Below are 23791 nucleotides of genomic sequence, written 5' to 3'. Positions count from 1 at the left end.
CAATCTTTCTATCAGGAGGGACTCCAGGTGGATCTTCAAGAAACACTTCAGGAAACTCATTTAGAATCAGGACAGACTCAAGAGTAGGAAACTTAACACTATCATCTTTAACTCTAACGATGTGATAAATACACGCTTTAGAGATCAACTTTCTAGCTCTAAGGTAGGAGATAAACTTACCCTTAGGCACAACAAGACTACCCTCCCATTCTAAGACATGCTCATTCGAGAAACTGAACTTAACAATTCGAGTTCTACAATCAACAGAGGCATAACAAGCATATAGCTGGTTTATGCCAAGAATCACATTAAAATCAACCATGTCTAACTCAACTAAGTCAGCCATGGTATCCTTGTGATGGATAAACACCTCACAATTTTTATAGACCCTCTTAACTAAGATAGACTCACCAACAAGAGTGGATACACTTAAAGGTTCAAGAAAACACTCAGAAACTCTATCAAATCTACTAGATACACAAGGAGATACAAAAGATAATGTGGCACTCGAATCTATCAAGACATAACAATCAAAAGTAAGGACTCGAATCATACCCGTTACAACATCTGGGGAGTTCTCCTGATCTTGGCGACTCCTATGACATATAGACGGTTTGTACCTCTGCACGTACCTGAAGTAGTGCCCCTCTGATTACCTCTAACCAGTGGTACTGTAGGAGAAGACTGGGCTCTGTTGCCCTATGTCGGACACTCCCTCTGAAAATGACCCACCTGGCCACATTTATAACAACCATTCTTCCCCTTTCTACATTCTCCCAAGTGGAGCTTATCGCACTTGTTACAAAACGACTTTTACTTCGATCTTTGAGTCACACTAGCCTAGGATTGAGAACCCTGGGCTCTGGAATTCTGGTGACTCTGTCCCTGCTGATCATACCTGTTATACGGCGCAGGTGCACTTGCCACTGATGGGGCATAGTTGGAAGACCTCTTCTGAAAGAAGGACTTATTGCCCTTACTCTGCCTTTGTTCATTCTCATGCCCAACTGACTTTTCCCTCTTACTCAAGTGTTCCTCCTGGTCTTTCCTCTTATTATCCTCTACCTGCTGAGCATACACCATCAACCTGGAAATGTCCATGTCAGAAATCAGCAGTGATGCTTTGCACTCTTTCTTCACATATTTTTCCAAGTCAGAGACAAATTTTTTCATCTTTGATCTCATATCTAGGATCATCTCTGGAGCATATCGGGACAGCTGGATGAACTTCAGACTATACTATTTCACTATCAGCCCTTCTTGTTTTAGATTCACGAACTCCTCTATCTTTGCTTTCCTCAACTCCCTGGGGAAGAAGTGATCAAGAAAGGCTCCCTCAAATTCATCCCAGATAGCAGACTCCGTATCTTCACCTCTACTTTCTTCCTATTGGTTGTACCGGATATTTTCCACATCTTTAAGTTGATAAGACACCAACTCAACCCCCTCGATCTCCATAGTATGCATCGCTTTCAACATCTTCCATGTCTCATTATTGAAATTCTGGGGAGCCTCCTCAACCTTAGAAACCGTGAAGACTGGTGGGTTCCATAGGAGTTCCTACGACTCGTAGGTTGACTCGTACACATAGGCACAACTCACTTTTCTCAATCTTTCTTATGGTCCTCAAATTTTGTCTAAGCTAGAATAACACGGGGCGTTACAACAATCCTATTTTTCTTATGAAAAAAAGAAATTCATATTCATCTTATGAAAAAAGAAAAAGAAGAAGAGTAGACTCTCCAAGAGTTTACTCTGCTAAGGTACTCCCTCTGTCCCATATTAATTCTTTTCTTTTTTGTTTTATAAAAATCAAATTATATGAATTTTAATTAGTCTTTTAAAATATATATTTTTAATTAAATTACTATTTATAGTATAGTTTCTTAATATCTAATATTGAGCTAGTCTATTTTAATTTAATTTCGAAAATAAGTTATTGACTTTAAAAAAATGACAACTAATTTGGAATGAAAGGAGTACATAGGTAATTATGAGTTCTCATTTTTTACTAGAACTTGGGAACTTGAAATGTTTTAAAAATTTAAAAATTATTCCAAACTTTTATATTTTATAAAAATATCCACCATTTATTAATTCTAACTAAATATTTATCTACCAACTTACTCCATTGGTTCGTCTTCTCGGTCATCTAATCTAGAAATGAAAGTTTGTCGGGAAGAGATTGTTCGTACAATGGAGAAATTTTTTATAAAAGAATAGTGTATTATTACCTCCCCCGGAAAAGAATAGTTTGAGTGACAAGATTGAAAAAAAAAGAATAATTTATTTTTAATTCGATTAATGTATTGCTCTTGCCCATATTGTTATTTTATCGTTGTTGATTGTTATCAATTATGTTATAAGATTTTTTATTTAATGAAACATATTCATTATAAAATGATAACATAAATTTACGGATATTTTTAATAATTTTTAAAACTTACAAGTATAAAATATATTTTTTGAAACTTCACTAAAACTTGGAAAAATTTGTGGTCAAACGCATGGTGAAACTTCACAAACACTTCACCCAACAATAACTTGCCAAGAATATTTGGGAACTTGGGGTCAAACGGCACCTTAGTGTTTGGTCATATAATTTATCATTATTTGGCAAATATCTCAAGTTCTACAAAAAAATAGTATACAAGTCCTAATATTTGGGAAATTTTAAAAATTAAAAATTATCCCAAACTTTTTTATTTTATAAAAACACCCATCATTTATTAATTCTAACTAATATTTATCTATCAACTTACTGCATTAATATGGTCAATTAACACCATTAAATAACATCTCTATCTGTTAATAAATGATTCAGACTATTCCATCACATTGTATGTAAATTAGCAATTTCATTTTCGATGGTCTTTTAGAAAGGAAGAAATCAAGAAGAAGCATAAGTATTATATGAATTGCATTTTTTAAATTTTTGTAGAAAAATATTACGTTGTTGAGGTTGGTCTTCGAAACACAAAAAAAATTCTAGCTCCATACAAAGGAGTGCGATATCATTTGCAAGACTATGTGGTAAGTGAAAGAGAGCCTAAAAATGCCAAAGAGCTATTTAACTACAGACGTGCCTCTTTGCGTAATGTAATTGAAAGAACATGTGGTGCGTGGAAAAGTAGATTCAGAATACCACGACAAGGCATGAATAATTATGACTTAGACATGCAGGTGAAAATAGTAATTGCTTGTACAGTATACATAATTTTTTGGGTGAAAATCAAAGCACTGATTGATTATTTGTTGAATATGAAAGTGATGATATGATTGTTGATGAAAATGATAAACAATCGATTCAGAGTAATAATATTGATTCGTCTTTTTGGTCATCTGATCTAGAAATAAAAGCTTGTCGAAAAGAGATTGTTCAAAAAATGTGCGAAGATTTTATAAAATAATAGTTTGTTACTACCTCTTCCGGAAAATAATTGTTTGAGTGATAAAATTGGGAAAAAAAGAATAATTTATTTTTAATGCAATTAATGTGTTGCTCTTGTCTATATTGTTATTTTGTTGTTGTTGTTGATTGTTATCAATTATGTTATAAGTTTTTTTTATTGAAACATCTGCATTATAAAATGATAATACAAACTTATGAATATCTTTAATAATTTTTAGAACTTGCGAGTACAAATTAATATTTTTTCAAATAGTAGATATTTTTGAAAAATTTTATAGTCAAACGGATGATGACACTTTATCAAAATTTTGTCCAAAAATAATTTGTCAATAATATTTGAAATTTTAGGGCTAAACGTTGGCTAAGATATATCACTGAATTGTAAAAGGAAAGGAAGATGTACTCAAACTTGCTATTTAACTATTTTTGGATAAAATTACATAAATGTATTGGGGGGGGGGGGGGCGGAGAAAAAGAAAAATGTTACTAATTTTTTTCCTTGATTTAATAATAATAATAATAATAATATCTAGTATATTCTATAAATAGAGTTTCAAGAAGACGATGTGTACATAAATATTATCTTTAATACAACTAAAGATTTGAAAGACTCTCCACTCAAATAAAACATATCATTTTTTACAAATAATTATATTATAAAATTACCCATCATTATAATAGAAGAGTGCATAGAGGAGCCTATGGCCAGTTGGTCAATCGACCAACTAGCCCTTCTGCTTCAATTTTTTCTATTTATAATTAGTATTTTTTTCGTGTCAATTTATTTGTCTTATTTTTTAGAGTATATTTATGCTATAAATTAAAATATTTAAAAATTATAAAAAAGGCATATTAAAAAATTAATTGGCTCTCAAAATTTCACACATGCCACATAAATTGAAAAAGAAGTAGACTATATTATTTAAAAATTACGTTAAAAGTATTATAAATCACAATAATTAACAACTATAAATATTTAAAATCATATAAAATTTGATTGACTCTCCTAAATTCATCTGTCCCACATAAATTAATAAAAATGGAGTCAGTGGTGTAGCCAATTTTTTTTGTTAGGGGAGAGGGTCAAATTATGAGAAGTAAACACACAAAAAAGTCAAAGGTGGTTCAACATCTACTATATATATATATAATAAAAGTAAAAATTAACTATGTATGAATAATGTAAAAATAATTGTGCTTTTATCCGATTTTGATACTAAAATTTGTATTAATTCCATTTCAAAATTACAAAATGTTGAGCAATGCTCATATTTAATTTTGAGCCAATAATAATTAAAGAAGGGGGATTCTTACTAGAAGTTTTTATCTAAAATAAGAGCAGCGTGATCCAAATTGAATATATCATAAACGGACAAATAATGATCAACATGCTTGAGACTTACCCAAGTAAGTCAAATCAAGATTGGATTCTTATTTCCCTACAATTTTGGAGCTTGGATTTAAATGGAAATAAATTTATTAGGCTTCTTGTGCTAACACAAATCTCGATAGTATATATACACACACAATAGATCTTGTTCAATACACAAAATTGTCATGGAACCACCTTTAGAAGTTGTTAGGGATAAAAAGACAGGCGATGTGTTGTTCTACAAAAGATCTCATCCACCTTTCAAGACCAATCATCTTTCAAATTCACCAAAAAACAGTACTGTTGATGTTTTGCCATCAAAGAATGAGCAAGTGACAGCTAGTAATTTTCAAAATGCAGCCGCTACTGAACAAGTGTCATTGAATTTCGGAGAGGATTATGGATTTAGTGAGAATCATCTCCGCTTGGAGGAAAAGGTTCCTTCCGCTAATCATCGAAATCTTGAACGATCTAAGAGGTTGGGCGAACTGGCAATTGCAACCGCCACACCAGAAATTCTGAAAGATATAAGGAGTTTAAGTAAAGATGTATACGACTTGTCTTCCACAGAAGACATGCTCGATCAATTTATGCAACAAAACCTTCTTTGATTAGATCGGGGTAGTTGGAATCTAGAAATTCTGATTTGTCTGAAATTTATATGAGCGTTGTTGTTATATTTATATATACATGTTTGAGCAAAAAATAATTATTATAAGTTGAATCCGCAAAATTCGATTTTAATTTCATGTTCTTATTAGTATCACTAATTAATTACTTTATTTTGAATTTGTATATGAATGTACCACGCTTTGCGACTGATAATGAATTTGAACATCACACACATATATATATATATATATATATATATTCTTCAAGATTTTGGGAGCCCAGTTCTTGAAAAGATTGTCACTATTTTGGGGTGTTTTTTAATCTTTAAATTTTGTTCTCAAATAAGATGATCTTTATTTTTTTTTGTCTCTATTGCTCTTTTAATGAAAAAATTGTAGGTCAAAGAATCCTTATTTATGACCTAATTTCGCAAGACTTAGCCTAGAGAAATTATGCCTTGTCCGTTATATGTTCTATAGGAATTAAGTTATTCAACATAAATTGTGTAGTATTTAATTAGTTTAACATAAGTTTAGAGAATTTTTTTGTTGTGGGTTATGAACTGAACTTATACATTTAACGATATAAGTGTTGTAGGAATAAGTGATATAACTTGTTATAACTTATAAGACATAACTTATATTATATTATGATACAAAAGTATAACCTAATGTCAAGGACAAAATTAAGTACCAGCAATTTGGACTGTCATGTGACCTATCATGAGTCGCGTACAACTATACTCATAAAATAATATATGATTTCTCCAACAATTTATCGCGACATAACAATAATATAACTTTATATAAGGCTCATAAATTCAAACAATAGTAACTAACATGAAAAGAACTATACAAATGCAACACAAGTAAAAGAACTAGAACAATAATGTGAATTAAAGGCTAAAGTGCAAAGTTAGTAATTAGTAAGATACTGATATTAATATTTAATTATTTATGTAGGTTAAAGTAATAAATTACTACAGTTTTAATGGATTATCAATTTATCCAATAACTCAATATTATAAAATCAAAATCAAATTGATAACCTGATTTTTTTCTTAAAAACCATTAAAAATCCGCCAATTCAAAAACTCAATAGCAATAAATCAATAACATTCTTTTTTAATTCAATTTATTGATTGATTCGATTTTTGTACATCCTTACCTAACTAAAATATGAAAAAAGAGATTGCGATCCGAACTTTAACCCACGAAGTCGCAGAAATCTTGCAAGATGGTGAATCCTCTTTAACCATTGAACCCAACATTTGACTTATTGGGGGGAGGGGGAGTGGGGGACATCATTAAGCATACACACACAAATCAAATATATAATATTTTCTTCATTTAAAAAATAATGACTTGATTTGACTTGATACGAAATTTAAGAAAATAAAAAAAGAAAATTTTCGATCTTGTAGTCCTAAATTAAAATTATATCAAATATATTAAAATGCTTTTTAATTTTTGTGACCTTAAACATGTCACTTGAAAAATTAAAATTATAATTTTTGCAAAACAAAAAAAGGTCTTTTTTTTTAAAAAAAAACAAATTAAAAAAATCATTTTTTTAAAAACGAAGAAAATATAATTTTTTGATAAAAAAAAATTCGAATAAATTCCTAAATTTCATGTAGCTTTGCCCCTACCTAGAGTAATGAATTACTTACATTCACCAACTCCAAAGAGATAAGAAAAAATATTTTTTAAAAAAAAGTGGGGAAAGGAACCACTACTTGAATTCTTATAATTATCTTACTCTAAAAACGATTACAATTTACACCAACCACAATCATTTTCACCACGAACACTAAATATTGAAACCAGAAACTATAAAAACTAAAAAATTGTAAAAAACAACAGCAAAGAGTCTATCATAGATTTTTATTTCACTTTTCAAATATTCTCCCAAATAAAAGAAATGCAGAGATCTTGAATGGATGGTTCAGATCGTTTGATGAAGGCACTGTTTGAAACTGCAAGATATTTCCCTAGTGGCGGAATCAGGATTTTTAATAAGGAGATTCAAAATCTGAAAAAGTAGACACCCGAACTAGCCGAAAAAGGTTCGACATCTACTATTTATACATAAAAAAATATTTTAACCATATATAAATAATATAATTTTTCGCCGAAGGAGGTTCGGATGAACCCCTTGATACCATGTGGGTCCGCCACTGCCCCCCCCCCCTTATGATTCAATTTATTTATTTGGTTTTGATTTTGAGAAAACAAAAATTTTGAATTTCGTATTTTTAAATTAAAAATAAATAAAATGTACTTTAGTCTTAATCTTCTGATTTTAAATATGTCATGTGAAAAGTTAGAATCAAAAAATTATTAAAAAAAATAGATATTACCTTTTTTGAGATATAATAGAAAAGAAAGTAAAATAAATAAATTGAAATAGAATAACTACTCCCCTTATTTCAATTTGTTTTTCTATTCTGATCTGATATTAAATTTTAAAAAGTAATAAAATTATTGATTTTTGTAGTCTCTAATTAAATATATGTCGTATGTATCAAAATATTCTCTAATCTTGTAGTGTTACATTAAAAAGAAAAAATAAGCAAACAAATTAAAATAAATAGACTACTATTTTATTCTATTTATGTAATATTCTTTCCTTTTCCATCCTATTTTAAAAAGTAGTACTCTTATTTTAAACTTCATACTTTATTATTAGTGAGATGATCGTAGTTAGGAGTGTTCACGGATCGATTTGAGTTTATTATTGATCAAAATCAAATTAATTTAATTGGTTAAAATTATTAAAACTAAATTAAATCAAATAAAATATAAATTCATCAATTTTTTTGTTATCGATTTCGATTTGGTTTAGTTTGATTATTCGGTTATTAATCATACATAAAAATAAAAAAAATGATTTATTCAAAAGAGAAAAAAGACAATAATTCATTAAAAAAAATTGTCTTCGTGCCATTTTGAATCTTATAGTTCTTATATCAAAACTTTAATTAGCTTTAACTTTTCTGTTTATGTTGTTAGCTAATTCAATGGAGTAAATAACATAAATTTACTGAATAATGCATAGGTTAATGATATTATTGTAAAAATAAAAAATGCATCATATTTAACTATTTTAAATTAATTAGTGTGCTGCATTTTTTGCATAAAAAATATTCATAAAAAAATATAGTATTCATATGTAATTATAAAAAAATATGTACATGTTCGATTCGGTTCGATTATTTCTTCGATTTTTTTGAACAAAATCAAAATCAATTCAAATATTATCGATTTTTAAAAATGTAAAATCAAACCAAGCCAAATAAAAAATTAGTTTATTTGATGATATAATTTAATCTTTTAATTTAAATCAATTTTTATCCGAATCATAATTATCCGTATCATAGTTATAAAATTTGGAGTTATTTTGAATAATATATATTTTTTTAAATCTCAAATATCTTGTAATTTGAGACCCAGAGATTACCTCACCAACTACAGTACAATCATCAACATATCTCAAAGGTGGGCCATTTCTTTCTAAAGTCAGTCACACTGCTACTCTAACAGAACCATGAGCTCCTCACCCTTTTACATTCTTGTTTTTTTCCTCCTTAAACCCTCTTTTCTCTCTTCTCATCACTTTCTATATACACTTGAAAGAAAATATTTTTACTCTCTCTTCTTTCTTTTGCTTTGCTGCTAAATTTTAGAAAATGGGGTGTTAATGGTTTACCTAATCCATCATCCCACTACTTCCTTAAAATTGTCATATTAATAGACCAAGAAATGAGGCATTGGGGCCTTAACTCATGCAGCACTAAAAAGGGTAACAAAAAAAATTGAATCTTAGGAGTTGTAATACTTCAAAGCTTTGATTTTTAAGATTTTAATGCTTTTCTTGGTTGTGGGGTTTTTGAAATGGGAAGAGAATTGAATCTTGGAAGTTGAAATTCTTCAAAAGTTTTGATTTTTCTTGATTTTGGGGTTGTTGAAAATGGCAAGTGTAGATGTGTCTAATGTGGATTTAGAGGCTGGTCCCGACGCCGGCGCCGGTGGACATAGTCGCCGGTGCTCCGGCAGTGGTAGCAGTGTATGTTTCTCTGATGCTGATGAGGGTTCTTGTTATTCTCAGTTTTATTCTACTGCTGATGGGTCAAATTATGATGATTACAGTTTTGCTTGTGCTACTGAGTCTGAAATAGGGGAAGTTATGGAGGAATCAAGGAGAGTTTCATCTGTTGCTGAGTCTGATAGATCAGTGGACTTGGAAAATGAAACAAAGTTGCATGTTGGGAAAATTGAAAGAGATTGTAGGATTTGTCATCTGAGTTTGGTGAGTTCTGGTCCTGAATCTGGTTTTGCCATTGAATTGGGATGTTCTTGTAAAGATGATTTAGCTGCTGCACATAGACATTGTGCTGAGGCATGGTTCAAAATCAAAGGAAATAAGTGAGTATAGCAAAGCCTTTAATTTATGTTTCAAATTTCTGACTTTGATTTTAGTCTATGGTCTTTGAATGTTGATACATTAGATTGTCTATGTGATCAATCTGGATGCTTAAGTGGTAATGTTACCATCTGGAAACAAATTATTGTTTAATTTTATGGTCTTCAAGTATATTGCATCTTTTCTATAACCGTATTTTCTGGGCCAGCTTGTGCCCCTCGACTAATTACACAATATACCTGCCAACTCCCATCAAGCAACAAGTACCTAGTAACTCTGTCCTATGTCCTAAGTTGGACCTCGACTGATTCCACAAGATGCCTGTTTTTGTCATCTCCCACCAGTAATAGGTACTGGATACCTGTTTTTGTGATTTGAACCTGAGACCTGATTCTCAACCAATCTGAGACCTCAGGATCTCAACAATTTAGTGTTTTTTTTGTACTTAATGGTTTGCAATGAAAATGATTTGTTGAATCTTCTGTAGTGTTTGATTTCTTTATTCATATTGGCAGTACATGATCTGTCAGAATAACCCTTTTTTCTGTAGGGTAACGTAAAAGTTTGGTCTGTGATGTCTGTTCTCTTGGGAAAGAGATAACATGATGTATTTTATGAGGAAAAAAAGGAAAAGTTAATTAAAGAATCTGAATGGAATAAATAAAATAAAAAGTGAGAGACTTAATCAATGGTAACTTGACAAGTATAATTAAGATTTCTATTTACACCGACAATTCTTCCTACTATGCACTTTAATGTTCTTTAGTTTCTAAACTCTTCCTGATATTTGATATGCACTTTTCTTTTATCAAAGTGAAGATTTAGCCTTAGTGGATAAAGTAATATTTTTTATTTTCCCCTCAATATGATAATATTTTGCTGTCCTCCACTCTGCATATTCTATTACTTAGATACTAAATCTTTACTTTGATTATCAATTCTGACAGTGACCTCTGATGTGTGCACAGTCAAGATTCTATTGTCATTTTCAGATAGAAACTTTCATCAATGAGTCTTTTGATCTTTGAAGAAGTGCGTAACCAAGTAATTAAAGGATCAAATGGAATTAAAAAGCACACAATCTTGTAAATATGCTACATTGTTTTGGATATATCATAATGGCAACAAGATTGAAATTTGGTTGTGGGAATCTACAAAACTGAATTTTTATTTGTTAGTCTTCCTGAAGAATCAAGCATATGCAATCTATAACAGAAAATAGTAAGGTGGTATTAACAGTTAGAAGCTCCGTGTGTGTGCGCATTTGGTGGTGCAACCTCGCGGGAGGAGTGACAACTGATTGTGCATAATGAACTGATTGTGCGTAATGAACTGCTTGTTTGCTTTTTAAGGATAATGATCAAATTCTCCTTCAGTCCTAGTTATACGGCAAAGGAGGAAAAAGTAAAGAATCTCACTATGATCTGTTCTATTTCATTCGATGTTCGTCTTGAAATTGTTTTATGTTTGTGAGTATTATTCAACTGTGAAGCCAGTTGGTATTCCAAATGTTCGCTATTCCAACAGACCAAGGTGGTAAAACCAATCCCCAAAACCAAAGTGTAGAATTTATCTTACACTCAATTGGCTGTAACAGTTAAGAGACTTCATTCTATGGTTTCCTGGCACTGTTGTTGCGTTAATTTCCCATCCAGAAAGTTGATTAAGTACTGATAGATCTGTGTAAGCAAGATCTTACTGAAATATGATACTTTTGAAGTGTCCATAAGTGCATTTAAGTATGTATAGACATACTGATTTACAGAAATAGTCGTCGTCCTATATCAGTATCTGCATACACGTATACACGTGTTGAATACTCCCTCTACTGTTGACTGGTATGCTTTACTTTGCAACTTCCTCCTTCCACTGGAGAAGCTGGTATGCTTCTCCTGACCTTGTATTTTGTAGCATGATCTGCATATTAAGTCAGTAAACGTTTTCCAATTCCACATGACAGAACTATTGCCATCTCTTATGACCCAATCATCGCGGACTCATTGCCTTCGTAAGGGTTTGTTTGCTATATTCTACTAGTGTTGTTTTCCTTGTCATTCCTCATCAGTATGTTTGTAACTTGTAAATTAATAATTAGATTTTGATTTTTGACCGTCAACCTGTTTGCTATAGTTTTTTTTTTCTGGTGGAAAAATGAATTGTCTGATAACTGCATTTCGGGAATCCTTCTGATCAACTTTATGACTAGTTCTTGTGGAACCACAGAATTGTAGAGTTAATGTATTTTGCAAGATGTTGCAAATTATCATCTTTCAGTAATTAGACGATTTAGTTAGACAAGGACCTTAAATTTCTGCCTCTTCCAAAACAGTTAGCTTAGTATGCTAGGTATCTCTAGTTATATGAACATATGTCTAGGAGAAGTCGTGGAAGTATTATAGACTACAACTTGGAAAGGACACCATTATCCTTATCGCGGTCCTAATTTTTCAAAGTTAGTTCTTCAATGTTCCAAGGAATAAGTTTTTTCTGACAAAAACGCTCGATATTTGTCCAATTCGGCACACCTGCACAACACTTGTTTATGTGCTTCCATCTTTATGCTTCTGCCTGACTTGTGTAGTTGTGTTAATATTGGAATTCTTTTCATATTCCACTTGGTTTCATGTTTTCACAATATGGTAAAATTAGTCAGAAACTCCCATCCTCTCCATACAAGCTCTTTTATAAAATTGTAATAATGCTAGTTGTTTTGTGACCCTTTTTAACATTTGAAGTTATTTTTCCAGGACTTGTGAAATATGCAATTCTCTTGCACGTAACGTTGTTGGTCCAAATAATGTTGAATCAGCACAGCAAACGAATGAATCAAGCGCAGTGGCTACAAGTGCAGCGTCTGCACCAGTATCATCAACTTCAGAAGCTCGAACTTGTTTGAATGGCCATCGGTTCTTGAATTTCCTCTTAGCTTGTATGGTATTCGCGTTTGTCATCTCTTGGCTCTTCCACTTTAACATCCCATCATAGGGGTAGTGTAGGAAAGAGTTCATGTGCCATGAAATTCGAAGGCGATTGAAGGCTTATGGTGGTAAAAAGAAATGGTAACACTTATTTACGACTAGCTTTGGGAATATATGTACCTACAGAGCAATGTTTCATCTGTCTACTACACCTAGATATAGAGATCAATTTGTAAGTGTGTATGGTCTATTTATTAACTAATATTGTCCTTTGATCTCATGAAAATGCCAGCAGTTGTTTTAGTTTGTTATGTTCCAAGTTTAAAGTGACTACTTTTTAGTCGAAATCTGGGTAGTTGATTCATGCATTTTATTTTAATGGAAATTTTCAATAATATAGGATTTTAAAAAATATTTATGCCACATAGTCCAATATAAAGATGGAGCCAGGATTAGGCGTTTGGGGTTCTAAAGAAGAGAAAATAATTGTAAAGCATGCAGGGTTTATGGAAAAGCTATTGGGTTTGTCCGAACCCTCACTTAGCTTCGCCTCTGGTCCAATATCAATATTATACAATATAATACAATACAATATTCACGCGACATAGTCTGTCCTACAGAGAAATCAGGGATGTACTTTGCCCAAAGTTTTTGGATATGAATAAAATGTCAGTTTAAAAAAACAAAATAATAATAAAAAGAAGAAAATAGTAGTGTGACTTTAAGATGACATCCGGAAGAATTTAAATTTATCAAACCACATCAATTTACTGCATATAAATAAAGATAATTGAGACAGTTTTGAAATGTTTAAATTTGGTTATGCGCAATAAATATCTGAAAATAAAATATCACATAATTTTAGAAAATAACCAATTAAACTCTCATACCATTGACACCCTTATAATTTACGGTATGAGTTCACATATGTATTCTATTTTTGATTTTGATATTAAGTCATTATTATTTTTACAAAAACAAAACAAAAAAAAAGGTATGGACAAATTGCAATCAAAGATTATTTTTTTAACTCTTCAACACTAAGTACGTACTTTCTTCGTTAAAAAAAAGTGACTCTTTTCATTTCTGAAAATTCTTTAATTTCAATTTTTTACTTGACATTTTAAGGGATCGTTTGGTAGGGTTGGTAGGATGTATAAAATAGTGCAGAATATAGTGTATTAATTATGTTTGCATTATTTATGCTGAGATTATTTCTTATGCAGTGTTTGATTTGGTGTATTAAAAATAACACACATTACATAATTTCTAAAAAATATTTGTTTACAAAATACCTTCCACAAATATGGAGGAAAGGATGTGGAATTTTTTTTGAAAGGCAATTGTATCTTTAATCATGTTAATGCATGCATTAAATATCATGAATTTTCATGTATTATTCATATGAATTTTTACATAAATGAACTCTTTTAGATTAATAATTACTTTTTTAGGATACTTTTTTTATTATAGTCTATAACATATTTATCTTCATTAATAACTAAAATCATCCATTACTTCCGTTTCTCTCTCTTTCTCTTTCTCCTCTTTCTACGCGACTCTTCTCTTTTTCTCTCTCTCTTTCTTCCTTTTTCTCGTGCTTCTTCGCTCCTTTTATTTTTATCTATTTTTTCTCTTTCTCTTTCTCACTTTTTAAAAATAATAATTAATTTTTCTAATTTAAAACTAATTTAAATAGTACCAAAATATTTGAAATTCACATATAATACTTATAATATATTTGTATTAATAATATTTTAATTATATATTCACCACATTCATTGAAAGATGCCTATAATATGTATCATACATTGATTTCAAAATGTATTATAATTATTGTTTATTTTTTCTCTTATTAATGATGCTAAAATATATTATTGTATTAAAAATATTTTAGTTATATATTCACTACGTGTATTGAAATATGCCTATAATATATTAAATTCAAAATCTATTATAATTATTTTTATTTTTTTCTCTTATTAACGAAATATGTTATTGTATTAAAAATATTTTGGTTATATATTCACCACTTACATTTAAACATCTCTATAATATGTATAATATATTGAATTCAAAATTTATTACAATTAGAATTCAATACTATACATTATTATGAATTCAATTGTTGTTATTTCAACAAATATAATACATTTCTAACAACGCAAATTAATTTGAATAGTACTAGAAATCTAGAATGTTTGAAATTCACACATAATACTTATAATACATTTGTATTAAAAATATTTTAGTTATATATTCATCACGTGCATTAAAACATGTTTATAATATGTATAATATATTGAATTCAAAATGTATTACACTTATCATTTATATTTATTTCTTTTATTGTGATAAAAATGCATTACATATGTATTTATATTTAAAAAATCATATAATTTAAAAAATAGTAAAAGTATTATTTTTGTAATATTCAATCCAAAATTAAGTTTTAAATTAAAATAATTAATTATTATTTTTAAAAGAGGGAGAAAGAGAAAGAGAGAGAGAAAAATTGACATAAAAAGGAGGAAAAGGGGATAAAAAAAGAGAAGAAGGAGAGAGAGAGAAAGAGAAATAGGAAGAAAGAAAAAGAGAAAGAGAGAGAAAGTAAAAAAAAGTTATTTTTTTATTATTATTTCGGATAAGAAAATTACTGTCATTTTTGGTATAGGTAAAACATGTACTCAAACTCGTAATTAATGTTATATCATATTTTATGACCCTTATTCATACCTACCTTAATACTAAATATATTGTATAGCTAATGCTTGCATTAGTTATACACTTTGGAGTTGTGGTAGAGTGTGTAAAATAATGCTAAATAGATTGTATTAATAATACTTGTATTAGTTATGCTTGCATTAATTATGGAGAGATTAAAAGCATTTGCATTACTATACCATGAATTTTCATGTATTAGTCATACACAACTCAACATATATAGAAATTAGAAACAGTGTACTAAACAAGGTACTACTAATACACAAAGCTAATATATGCATTAATTATCTTTTCTAATACACTCTATCAAACGATCCTTCTATTGTGTATTGATATGTATATTACTAATATCATGAATTTTTATATTACTAATACAAAATGTCACGAACTTAGACTTCAACTAAGACCTCCGTGCGACACTTGATAACTTACTCACGAATCTTTCATCATCTTGCAAGCTCAAGTAAGCCTTTAAGACTAGATCGCTAAGGAAACGCTAGATTATAAGAAAGACAAGAGAGCTTTTACGAAGAAGGCTTTTGTATTGCTTGAAAGAATACTTGATTGCTTGACGGTTGGATACAAATGAATGCCCCCTCTATTTATACTACTCCTAAGGGGCTTAAGTGTAAATAAATTTTTTTATACAAGTCCTTCCATATTTACAAAGAAGTCCCTACTCTAGAATTCTCTACACACTCTAGAGAATTCTAGAGAACTCTATGTCTTTCAAGACGTCTCTACAATATTCCATAAGAATCTAGAATCTTCTACAAACCTCTCCAAGACTCTAGGTTCTTCCCCCTTCAAGATTAAGTAGCGGGTCATAACATTCTCCCCCACCTGATGTGGCGACGACTGCGGTGCACTGCTGCTACAAGAACTCCCAGATTTTATCTTTAAACTGCCACAGGTCTTCATATCTCTCCCAGGTGTCCTTCTCCGGAGATTGTCCCTTCCAATGGATTAGGAACATAGCAGTGTCCTGTTGTCTCCATTTTCGCTTGGCTTGGTATTCCATAATGGCCTCGATGTCTTGATCATAGGAGGCAGTAATTGTGAGTGGCGCCCAACTTGATTCTCCTCGACTAGGATCATCTTTGTCCTCATGTACGGCTTGAGGACACTAGCATGGAAGGCAGGATGAACCTTAAGATGCGGTGGTAGATCCAACCTATATGAGATCTTGCCAACCTTGGCAACGATCCTAAACGGGCCCTCATACTTTCGCACCAAGTTTTGATGCACGCCTCGCAATGCTTTAAATTGCCTTGGGTTGAACTTGACCAAGATCATGTCTCCAACTTTGTAATCCGTGGGACGATGCTTGCGGTCGGCAAACTTCTTCATCTTTTTCACTGCCTTATCCAAATAAGATTTGGTAGTGTCGAGATACTCTTCAAAGTCCTTGGCCATGTGATAAGCCCCCAAACTTTTGTCCTTAAACGCGGCCGGTAGTGAATGTGGAGTTTGTGCCTGTTGGCCTATGGCTTGGGCTACGTCCAATAGCCTCGCCCAATCCTTTTGATGGGAGATCACAAAGTTCCTCAAGTAGTATTTTAGCAAGGCATTGACTCACTCCATCTGCCCGTCTATCTACGGATGGAAACTAGTGGAGAAATACAATTTTGTGCGAACAATATCGAACAATTCTCTCCAAAAGTTCTCGGTGAAGCGTGGGTCTCTGGCGCTAATGATGTGCCTTGGTAATCCCCAATACTTCACCACGTTTTTGAAAAATAGCTTGACAGCCTCGTTAGTAGTGCAACCTACCGAGGCAGGAATGAAGCTAGCATACTTGGAGAACCTGTCCACCACGACCATAATCGTCCTGTGCTCATCGGACTTTGGCAGACAAGTGATGAAGTCCATGGTCACGCTCTCCCATGGATGTTCCGCTACAGGTAGGGGCTCCTATAATCCTCCTGGTTGACGTTGCTCCACCTTATCTTGCTGGCACACAAGACAAGTCTGCACATAACATTCAATATCGTCCCGCATGTATGGTCAGTAGTAAATTGCCTCAATCAATGCACTTGTGCAGCGCTGCCCTAGATGTCTGGCCCACAATGTGTCATGGATTTCCTTTATGATCCGCTGCCTGATGGTTTTGAATTTTGGCATGTAGATCCTTCGCCTGACGATAAGCAGGAGTCCATCTTCTATCTCAAAACGCCTTGTCTTACCCTGAACGGCTAATCCATAAGCCTTTTTGCCTCTAGATCGTGCTGCAGACCATCCTTGATTACATCTTGGATGTCACAATATTTTGTAGTGATGGCAGCCAGCTCAAACTTCCTGCTCAAGGCATCGGCCACAAGATTGCCTTTACCTGGCTTGTACTCTAGCTCATATTTGAACTCGGCCAAGAAGTCTTGACACCTAGCTTGCTTCGGCGTGAGCTTCTTTTGTGACTGGAAGTAGCTAGTAGCCACATTGTCGGTCTTGACTAAGCACTTGGAGCCAAGTAGGTAGTGTCTCTACGTGCGTAGGCAATTGACAATGGCCGTCATCTCCTTTTTTTGCACGGTGTACTGCCATTCTGTCTCGTTCAGCTTGCATCTCTCGAAGGCAATAGGGTGCCTCTCTTGCATCAATACTCTTCCAATAGCATAGTCAGAAGCATCCGTGTGCACTTTGAATGTCTTGGAGAATTCAAGCAACGCTAGGACTGGCTCTTCTGTCACGGCAGCCTTGAGTCTTCAAAGGCCTTCTTACACTCCTCTCTCTAAACTCACGGCTTATTCTTCTTTAGTAACTCGGTAAGTGGAGCGGCTTTGGAGGAGTAGGCACTTATGAACCTGTGGTAATAGTTAGCATGTCCAAGAAAATATCAAAATTCGGTTACCTTTGTGGGCGCTTCCCACTCTTTAATGGCCCGAACTTTTGCCTCGTCCATTCGTAGTTCTCCTTAGCTGATAACATGTCCCAAGAAGTGCACTTCATGTTGAGCGAACTCGCACTTCTCCCGCTTGATGAAAAGCTCATTCTCGCGCAAGACTTGGAGCACTTTCTTCAAATGCTCCATGTGCTCCTCCAATGTGTTGCTATAAGTGACTATGTCATCCAAGTAGACTACCACAAATTGATCCAAGTAGGGGTGAAAGATCTTGTTCATTAGTTTGCAAAAGGTGGTCGGTGCATTGGTAAGCCAAAGGACATCACCAACCACTCGTAAGCTCCGTACCTCATCACACATGTTATCTTCGGTACATCTCTCTCTGCTATGCGTACCTGGTAGAAGCCCTTCCTTAGATCCACTATAGTGAAGTACTTGGCTTGTCCAAGTCTATCAAGTAAGTCGCCAATGAGCGGGATGGGATACTTGTTCTTTACGGTCACCTTGTTGAGCTCCTGGTAGTCTATGCATAGACGCAATGAGCCATCTTTTTTTCTTTTAAAATAAAACTGACGCGCTATAAGGTGCCTTGGATGGACGGATATGACCAGCCTCGAGGAGCTCCTTCAACTGCTTTCTCAGCTCTTCTAACTCGGGTGGAGCCATGCGGTATGATGGGTATGCGAGCAGCCTCGCTCCTGGATCCAACTTGATCCTGTGGTCTACCTCGCGCCTCGGAGGTAGGTGTCTCGGCAATTCTTCGGGCATCACGTCCTTATTTTCTTCAAGCACCTTCTTTATGCAAGGTGGCAATGCCTCTTTAGCAACATTATCTTCATCTGAGATCACAATGGTGGATATGAACGTCGTCTCCTTCTTCTTTAGGCCCTTCACAAGATGCATGGCTAACAGGTGGGCTTGTCCTTACTTCTTTTGCACCTTTACTAGAGGTACCATGCAGGGTCCCTCTCGTTTCATCACCAAGAGTTGTTGGATATAGTGATCGATCATCATGTGGCATCGTTGGAAGAATTCCTTCTCAAGTATTATATCAAAGATATCTAAGGGGGCAACAGTAAAGCTGGTCTTACCTTGCCACTTGCCCAACGTGATGTCCACTTATGAGCGACTCCGCAAACGAGAGTCAGTGGGGCATTGACCGTCTTCAGGCGGGTGTTGCTTGGCCCATAACTTAGCCCCAACCTTGTTGCTGCTATCTTGGTCATGATGTTGTCTTCTACTCCAGAGTCCACCATAGCACGAGCTGGCCGTCCATTAATGGATATGTCAACATACTGTCCAGAGTAATCTCCCACCTTCTCAGCTTGCTTCGCTATAGCTCTCCATAGCTCAATCATGCCTAGCTGGGTCATGCCCAAACTCTGCCCTTGGTCCACTTTCTTGTCCTTTCGCTCCAACAGTATGGAACCAAGGATCTTCATCTCCAAGCACCTAGCATAGTCGTGAGGACCTCTACATATATAGCAGCTGCTACCCTTCGTGGTCTACTCCTTCTTCTCGGCATAGCCCTATCGTCTGAACTTCTTATCATCGGACTTTTTGTCTTCATGGCTCTTGGTGGGAGGGTGTTTCTCCTTGCCCTTGCTACAATCTCCCCCACCTTTGGCATGGCTACTTTTTATTTCTTTTCCCTTGCTTCTATCGTGTCAGCCATGCCTAAAGTCCGTCTGGGCTTCGGCTTGGGTGATGGCCTCATCGATGGGGCTGACTTGACGACGCTCTAACTCCGTCTTAGCCCAACTTTGTAGCCCATCCATGAAGTGGAAGACAATGTTTTCATCGGTGAGGTTGAGGATTTGAAGCGTAAGGGTAGTGAACTCCTTCACATAGGCTCGTATGCTACCCGTTTACTTCAATTCCTGAAACTTGCGTTTGGCTCATAAATGATATTGTTAGAGAAGAAGACCTTCTTAAACTCGTTCCAGAGCTATTCCCAGGTGTTGATGGTGCATAAACCCTTCCAAATTTTGGACTCCTTGTGCTTACACCATAACATGGCCATCTCCAAGAGGTATATCACGGTCGTGTTGATCCTCATCTCGTCATTCTTCACTTTGTTACACTTAAAGTAATTCTCCAAGTGCCAAAGGAGGTTCTCCACCTCTTGTGCATCACGGGCACTTTTAAACATAGGTGGCTTGGGAGCCTCAATCTTGGCCTCCTTGTCCACACTGGATGTCACACATCTCCTCGCTTTTATGTCCTTCAAGTGCTGCCATCTCGGCCTTCATGGTCTCTATCGTGCTTAGCACGTTCATGAGCCGACATTCCAAGAAAGTGATCATCTCCTTTATCTTGTACTCGGACGCCTTGCGCACATCCAACTCCTTTCGGATGTTATCATTCTCTTCAAGGGTAAATTCCTCTAGAGTCTTGAACTTGCCATCGAAATTGTTCAAGCGCTTGCTCAATATCTCTATGGCCTGCCAGGCAGCATCCACCCTTGCGATCCACTCCATGCCGGACGTGATGTCCACAGGCTCCTCACCTCGCTCATCATCACTCACTTTAGTGGCCGAGTGTGAGTAGGATGTTAGGGCCTCTCTCGGTGTAGGCTCGAGCGGCACCTCCTCATTCTTTTTAGAGTTCTTCTTTCCCCTGCAGTGCTTCCTTCCATTATCTTTCTTGATGTTAGTAGCGGTAGTGGCGTTGGTGTCTCCCTCACTTGCTATTTCCCTTAGTAGAACCTTGCTTTGATACCACGTTGTCACAGACTTAGACTTCAACTAAGACCTCCATGGGGTACTTGACAACTTACTCACAAATCTTTCACGATCTTGCAAGCTCAAGTAAGCCTTTAAGACTAGATCGCTAAGAGAATGTTAGATTGTAAGAAAGACAAGAGAGCTTTTATGAAAAAAAAGCTTTGTATTACTTAAAAAAATGCTTGATTTCTGGATCATTTGTTACAAATGAATGCCACATCTATTTATACTACTTCTAAGGGGCTTAAATATAAATTAAAATTTTTATACAAGTCCTTCTATATTTACAAAGAAGTCTCTACTCTAGAATTCTCTACACATTCTAGAGAACTCTATGAGCCCATTTGGATGGGCTTAAAAAAGTAACTTTTATATATGAAGTGCTTTTAGAACTTTGAAGTACTGAAAGTTATTTTTATAAATAAGCAGTTGAGTGTTTGGATAAAAGTGCTTATGTTGATAATAAGTGTTTGAATTTTAGGGTTAAAAGAATAAAAAGGGTAGTTTGAAATTTAGTTAAAATATAAGGGATATAAAAGTAATTTCTATGGTCAAACAAAATGGCTTTAAGCACTTAGAAAAAAATAAGTTAAAAATCCTAACTTTTCATTTTTGACTGACTTTAAGAACTTTATGGCTTAAAGTTAGCATTAGGCAAACATGTCCAAAAGCTAAAAAGGAGCTTTAGTTGATTTTGACCAAATTAAAGCCCATCCAAACGGGCTCTATGTCTTTCAAGACTTCTCTACAATATACTATAAGAATCTAGAGTCTTCTACAATTCTCTCCAAGACTTTAGGTTCTTCCCACTTCAAGATCAAGTGGCGGGTCATAACAAAAGTGTTTTAGCACACGCATTAGTTTGACTAATGACAAAACTATCTCTCTCAAGACAAATATTTTATTTATAAAAGTTATGCAATATATTTTATTTTTAATACATCAAATCAAATATTGCATAAAAAATAATTTTAGTATAACTAATGCAAATATTATTAATACATTATATTCGATATTATTCTTATACACACTAACAAATACTCCTTAAGACCACAAAATTACAGGACATTTCGATACTCTCTTCGCTCATATTACTTGAGCTCCAAACTAAAAATAATTGTTTCAATTTAGGTGTTCAATTTATGTAATCAAGAGAAATATATTGTATTTTTTTCTATCCTTATGTTATGATCCGCCACTTGATCTTGAAGAAGGTAGAAGAATCTAGAGTCTTGGAGAGGTTAGTGGAAGACTCTAGATCTTTATAGAAGCTTGTAGAGAAGTCTTGAAAGACTTGGATTTCTCTAGAGTGTGTAGAGAATTCTAGAGAGGGACTTCTTTGTAAATATAGAGGGACTTGTATAGCAATTTTTATTTACATTTGAGCCCCTTAGGAGTAGTATAAATAGAGGGGGCATTCATTTGTATCTAACCGTCAAGCAATCAAGTATTCTTTCAAGCAATACAAAAGCCTTCTTCGTAAAAGCTCTCTTGTCTTTCTTACAATCTAGCGTTCCCTTAGCGATCTAGTCTTAAAGGCTTACTTGAGCTTGCAAGATAGTGAAAGATTCGTGAGTAAGTTGTCAAGTGCCGCACGGAGGTCTTAGTAAAAGTCTAAGTCCGTGACAACGTGGTATCATAGCGAGGTTCTACTAAGGGATATGGCAAGTGAGGGAGACATCAACGCCACTACTGCCACCAACGTCAAGCAAGATGTTGGAAGGAAGCACCGCAGGGGAAAAAAGAACTCTAAAAGAAGTGAGGAGGTGCCACTTGAGCCTACACCAAGCGAGGCCCAAACATCCTACTCACCTTCAGCTACTGAGGTTAGTGACGATGAGCGAGGTGAGGAGCCCATGGACATCACGCCCGGCATGGAGTGGATTGCAAGGATGGATGCTGCCCGGCAAGCTGTGGAGATATTAGGCAAGCATTTGAACAAGTTTGATGGAAAGTTCAAGTCTCTAGAGGAGCTCACCCTTGAGGAGAATGACAACATCTGAAAGGAGTTGAAGGTGCGCAAGACTGTCGAGTACGAGATGAAGGAGGTGATTACTTCCTTGGAGTTTCGGCTCATGGACGAGCTAAGCACGATGGAGACCATGAAGGCTGAGATGGCAGCACTCAAAGGAGACATAGATGTTGGGAGATGTATGACGTCCAGTGCAGACCGAGAGGCCAAGATTGAGGTTCCCAAGCCACCAATGTTCAAAGGTTCCCATGATGCACAAGAGGTGGAGAACTTCTTTTGGCACTTGGAGAATTACTTCAAGTGTAACAAAGTGAAGAATGATGAGACGAGGACCAACACGGCAGTGCTATACCTCTCAGAGATGGCTATGTTGTGGTGGAAGCACAAGGAGTCTGAGATCGAGAAGGGTCTATGCACCATCAACACCTGGGAGCAGTTTCGGGACGAGTTCAAGAAGGCCTTCTTCCCTAACAATGTCATCTATAAGGCCAAACGCAAGTTCCGGGAGCTGAAGCATACGGGTAGTATATGGGCCTATGTGAAGATATGCTCTTTCACTTACGCTTCAAATCCCCAACCTTACAGATGAAGATATGCTCTTTCACTTCATGGATGGGCTGCAAAGTTGGGCCAAGACGAAGTTGGAGAATCGTCAAGTCAGCACCATCGATGAGGCAATCACCCAAGCCGAAGCCCTAACGGACTTTAACCATGACAAGGGCAAGGGCAAAGAAATAAGGAATAGTCATGCCAAAGGTGGGGGAGATCGTGGCAAAGGCAAATAGCAACAT

At 34.6% G+C, this 23791-nt stretch overlaps 1 protein-coding gene across 1 annotated transcript; it reads left to right on the top strand.

The window, feature by feature from the left end:
• The first annotated feature begins 8937 nt into the window (after positions 1 to 8937).
• Positions 8938 to 13050, top strand: LOC129882330 (uncharacterized). The gene is made up of 2 exons (XM_055956577.1): positions 8938 to 9823; positions 12569 to 13050. Exons 1-2 carry the CDS (start codon positions 9369 to 9371, stop codon positions 12804 to 12806), a joined length of 693 nt encoding a protein of 230 aa, XP_055812552.1. The 5' UTR covers positions 8938 to 9368; the 3' UTR covers positions 12807 to 13050.
• The last annotated feature ends 10741 nt before the right edge of the window (positions 13051 to 23791 follow it).

This window comes from Solanum dulcamara, chromosome 3 (assembly GCF_947179165.1).
Source record: "Solanum dulcamara chromosome 3, daSolDulc1.2, whole genome shotgun sequence".
NCBI lineage: Eukaryota > Viridiplantae > Streptophyta > Magnoliopsida > Solanales > Solanaceae > Solanum > Solanum dulcamara.
This window is presented reverse-complemented; position numbering and strand designations above follow the sequence as displayed.

Excerpts from the sequence above, each read along its gene's own strand:
- LOC129882330 (XM_055956577.1), top strand. The coding sequence starts at position 9,369 with ATGGCAAGTGTAGATGTGTCTAATGTGGATTTAGAGGCTGGTCCCGAC. Across the intron at positions 9,824-12,568 it reads TTCAAAATCAAAGGAAATAA|GACTTGTGAAATATGCAATT; the intron begins GTGAGTATAGCA and ends TTATTTTTCCAG.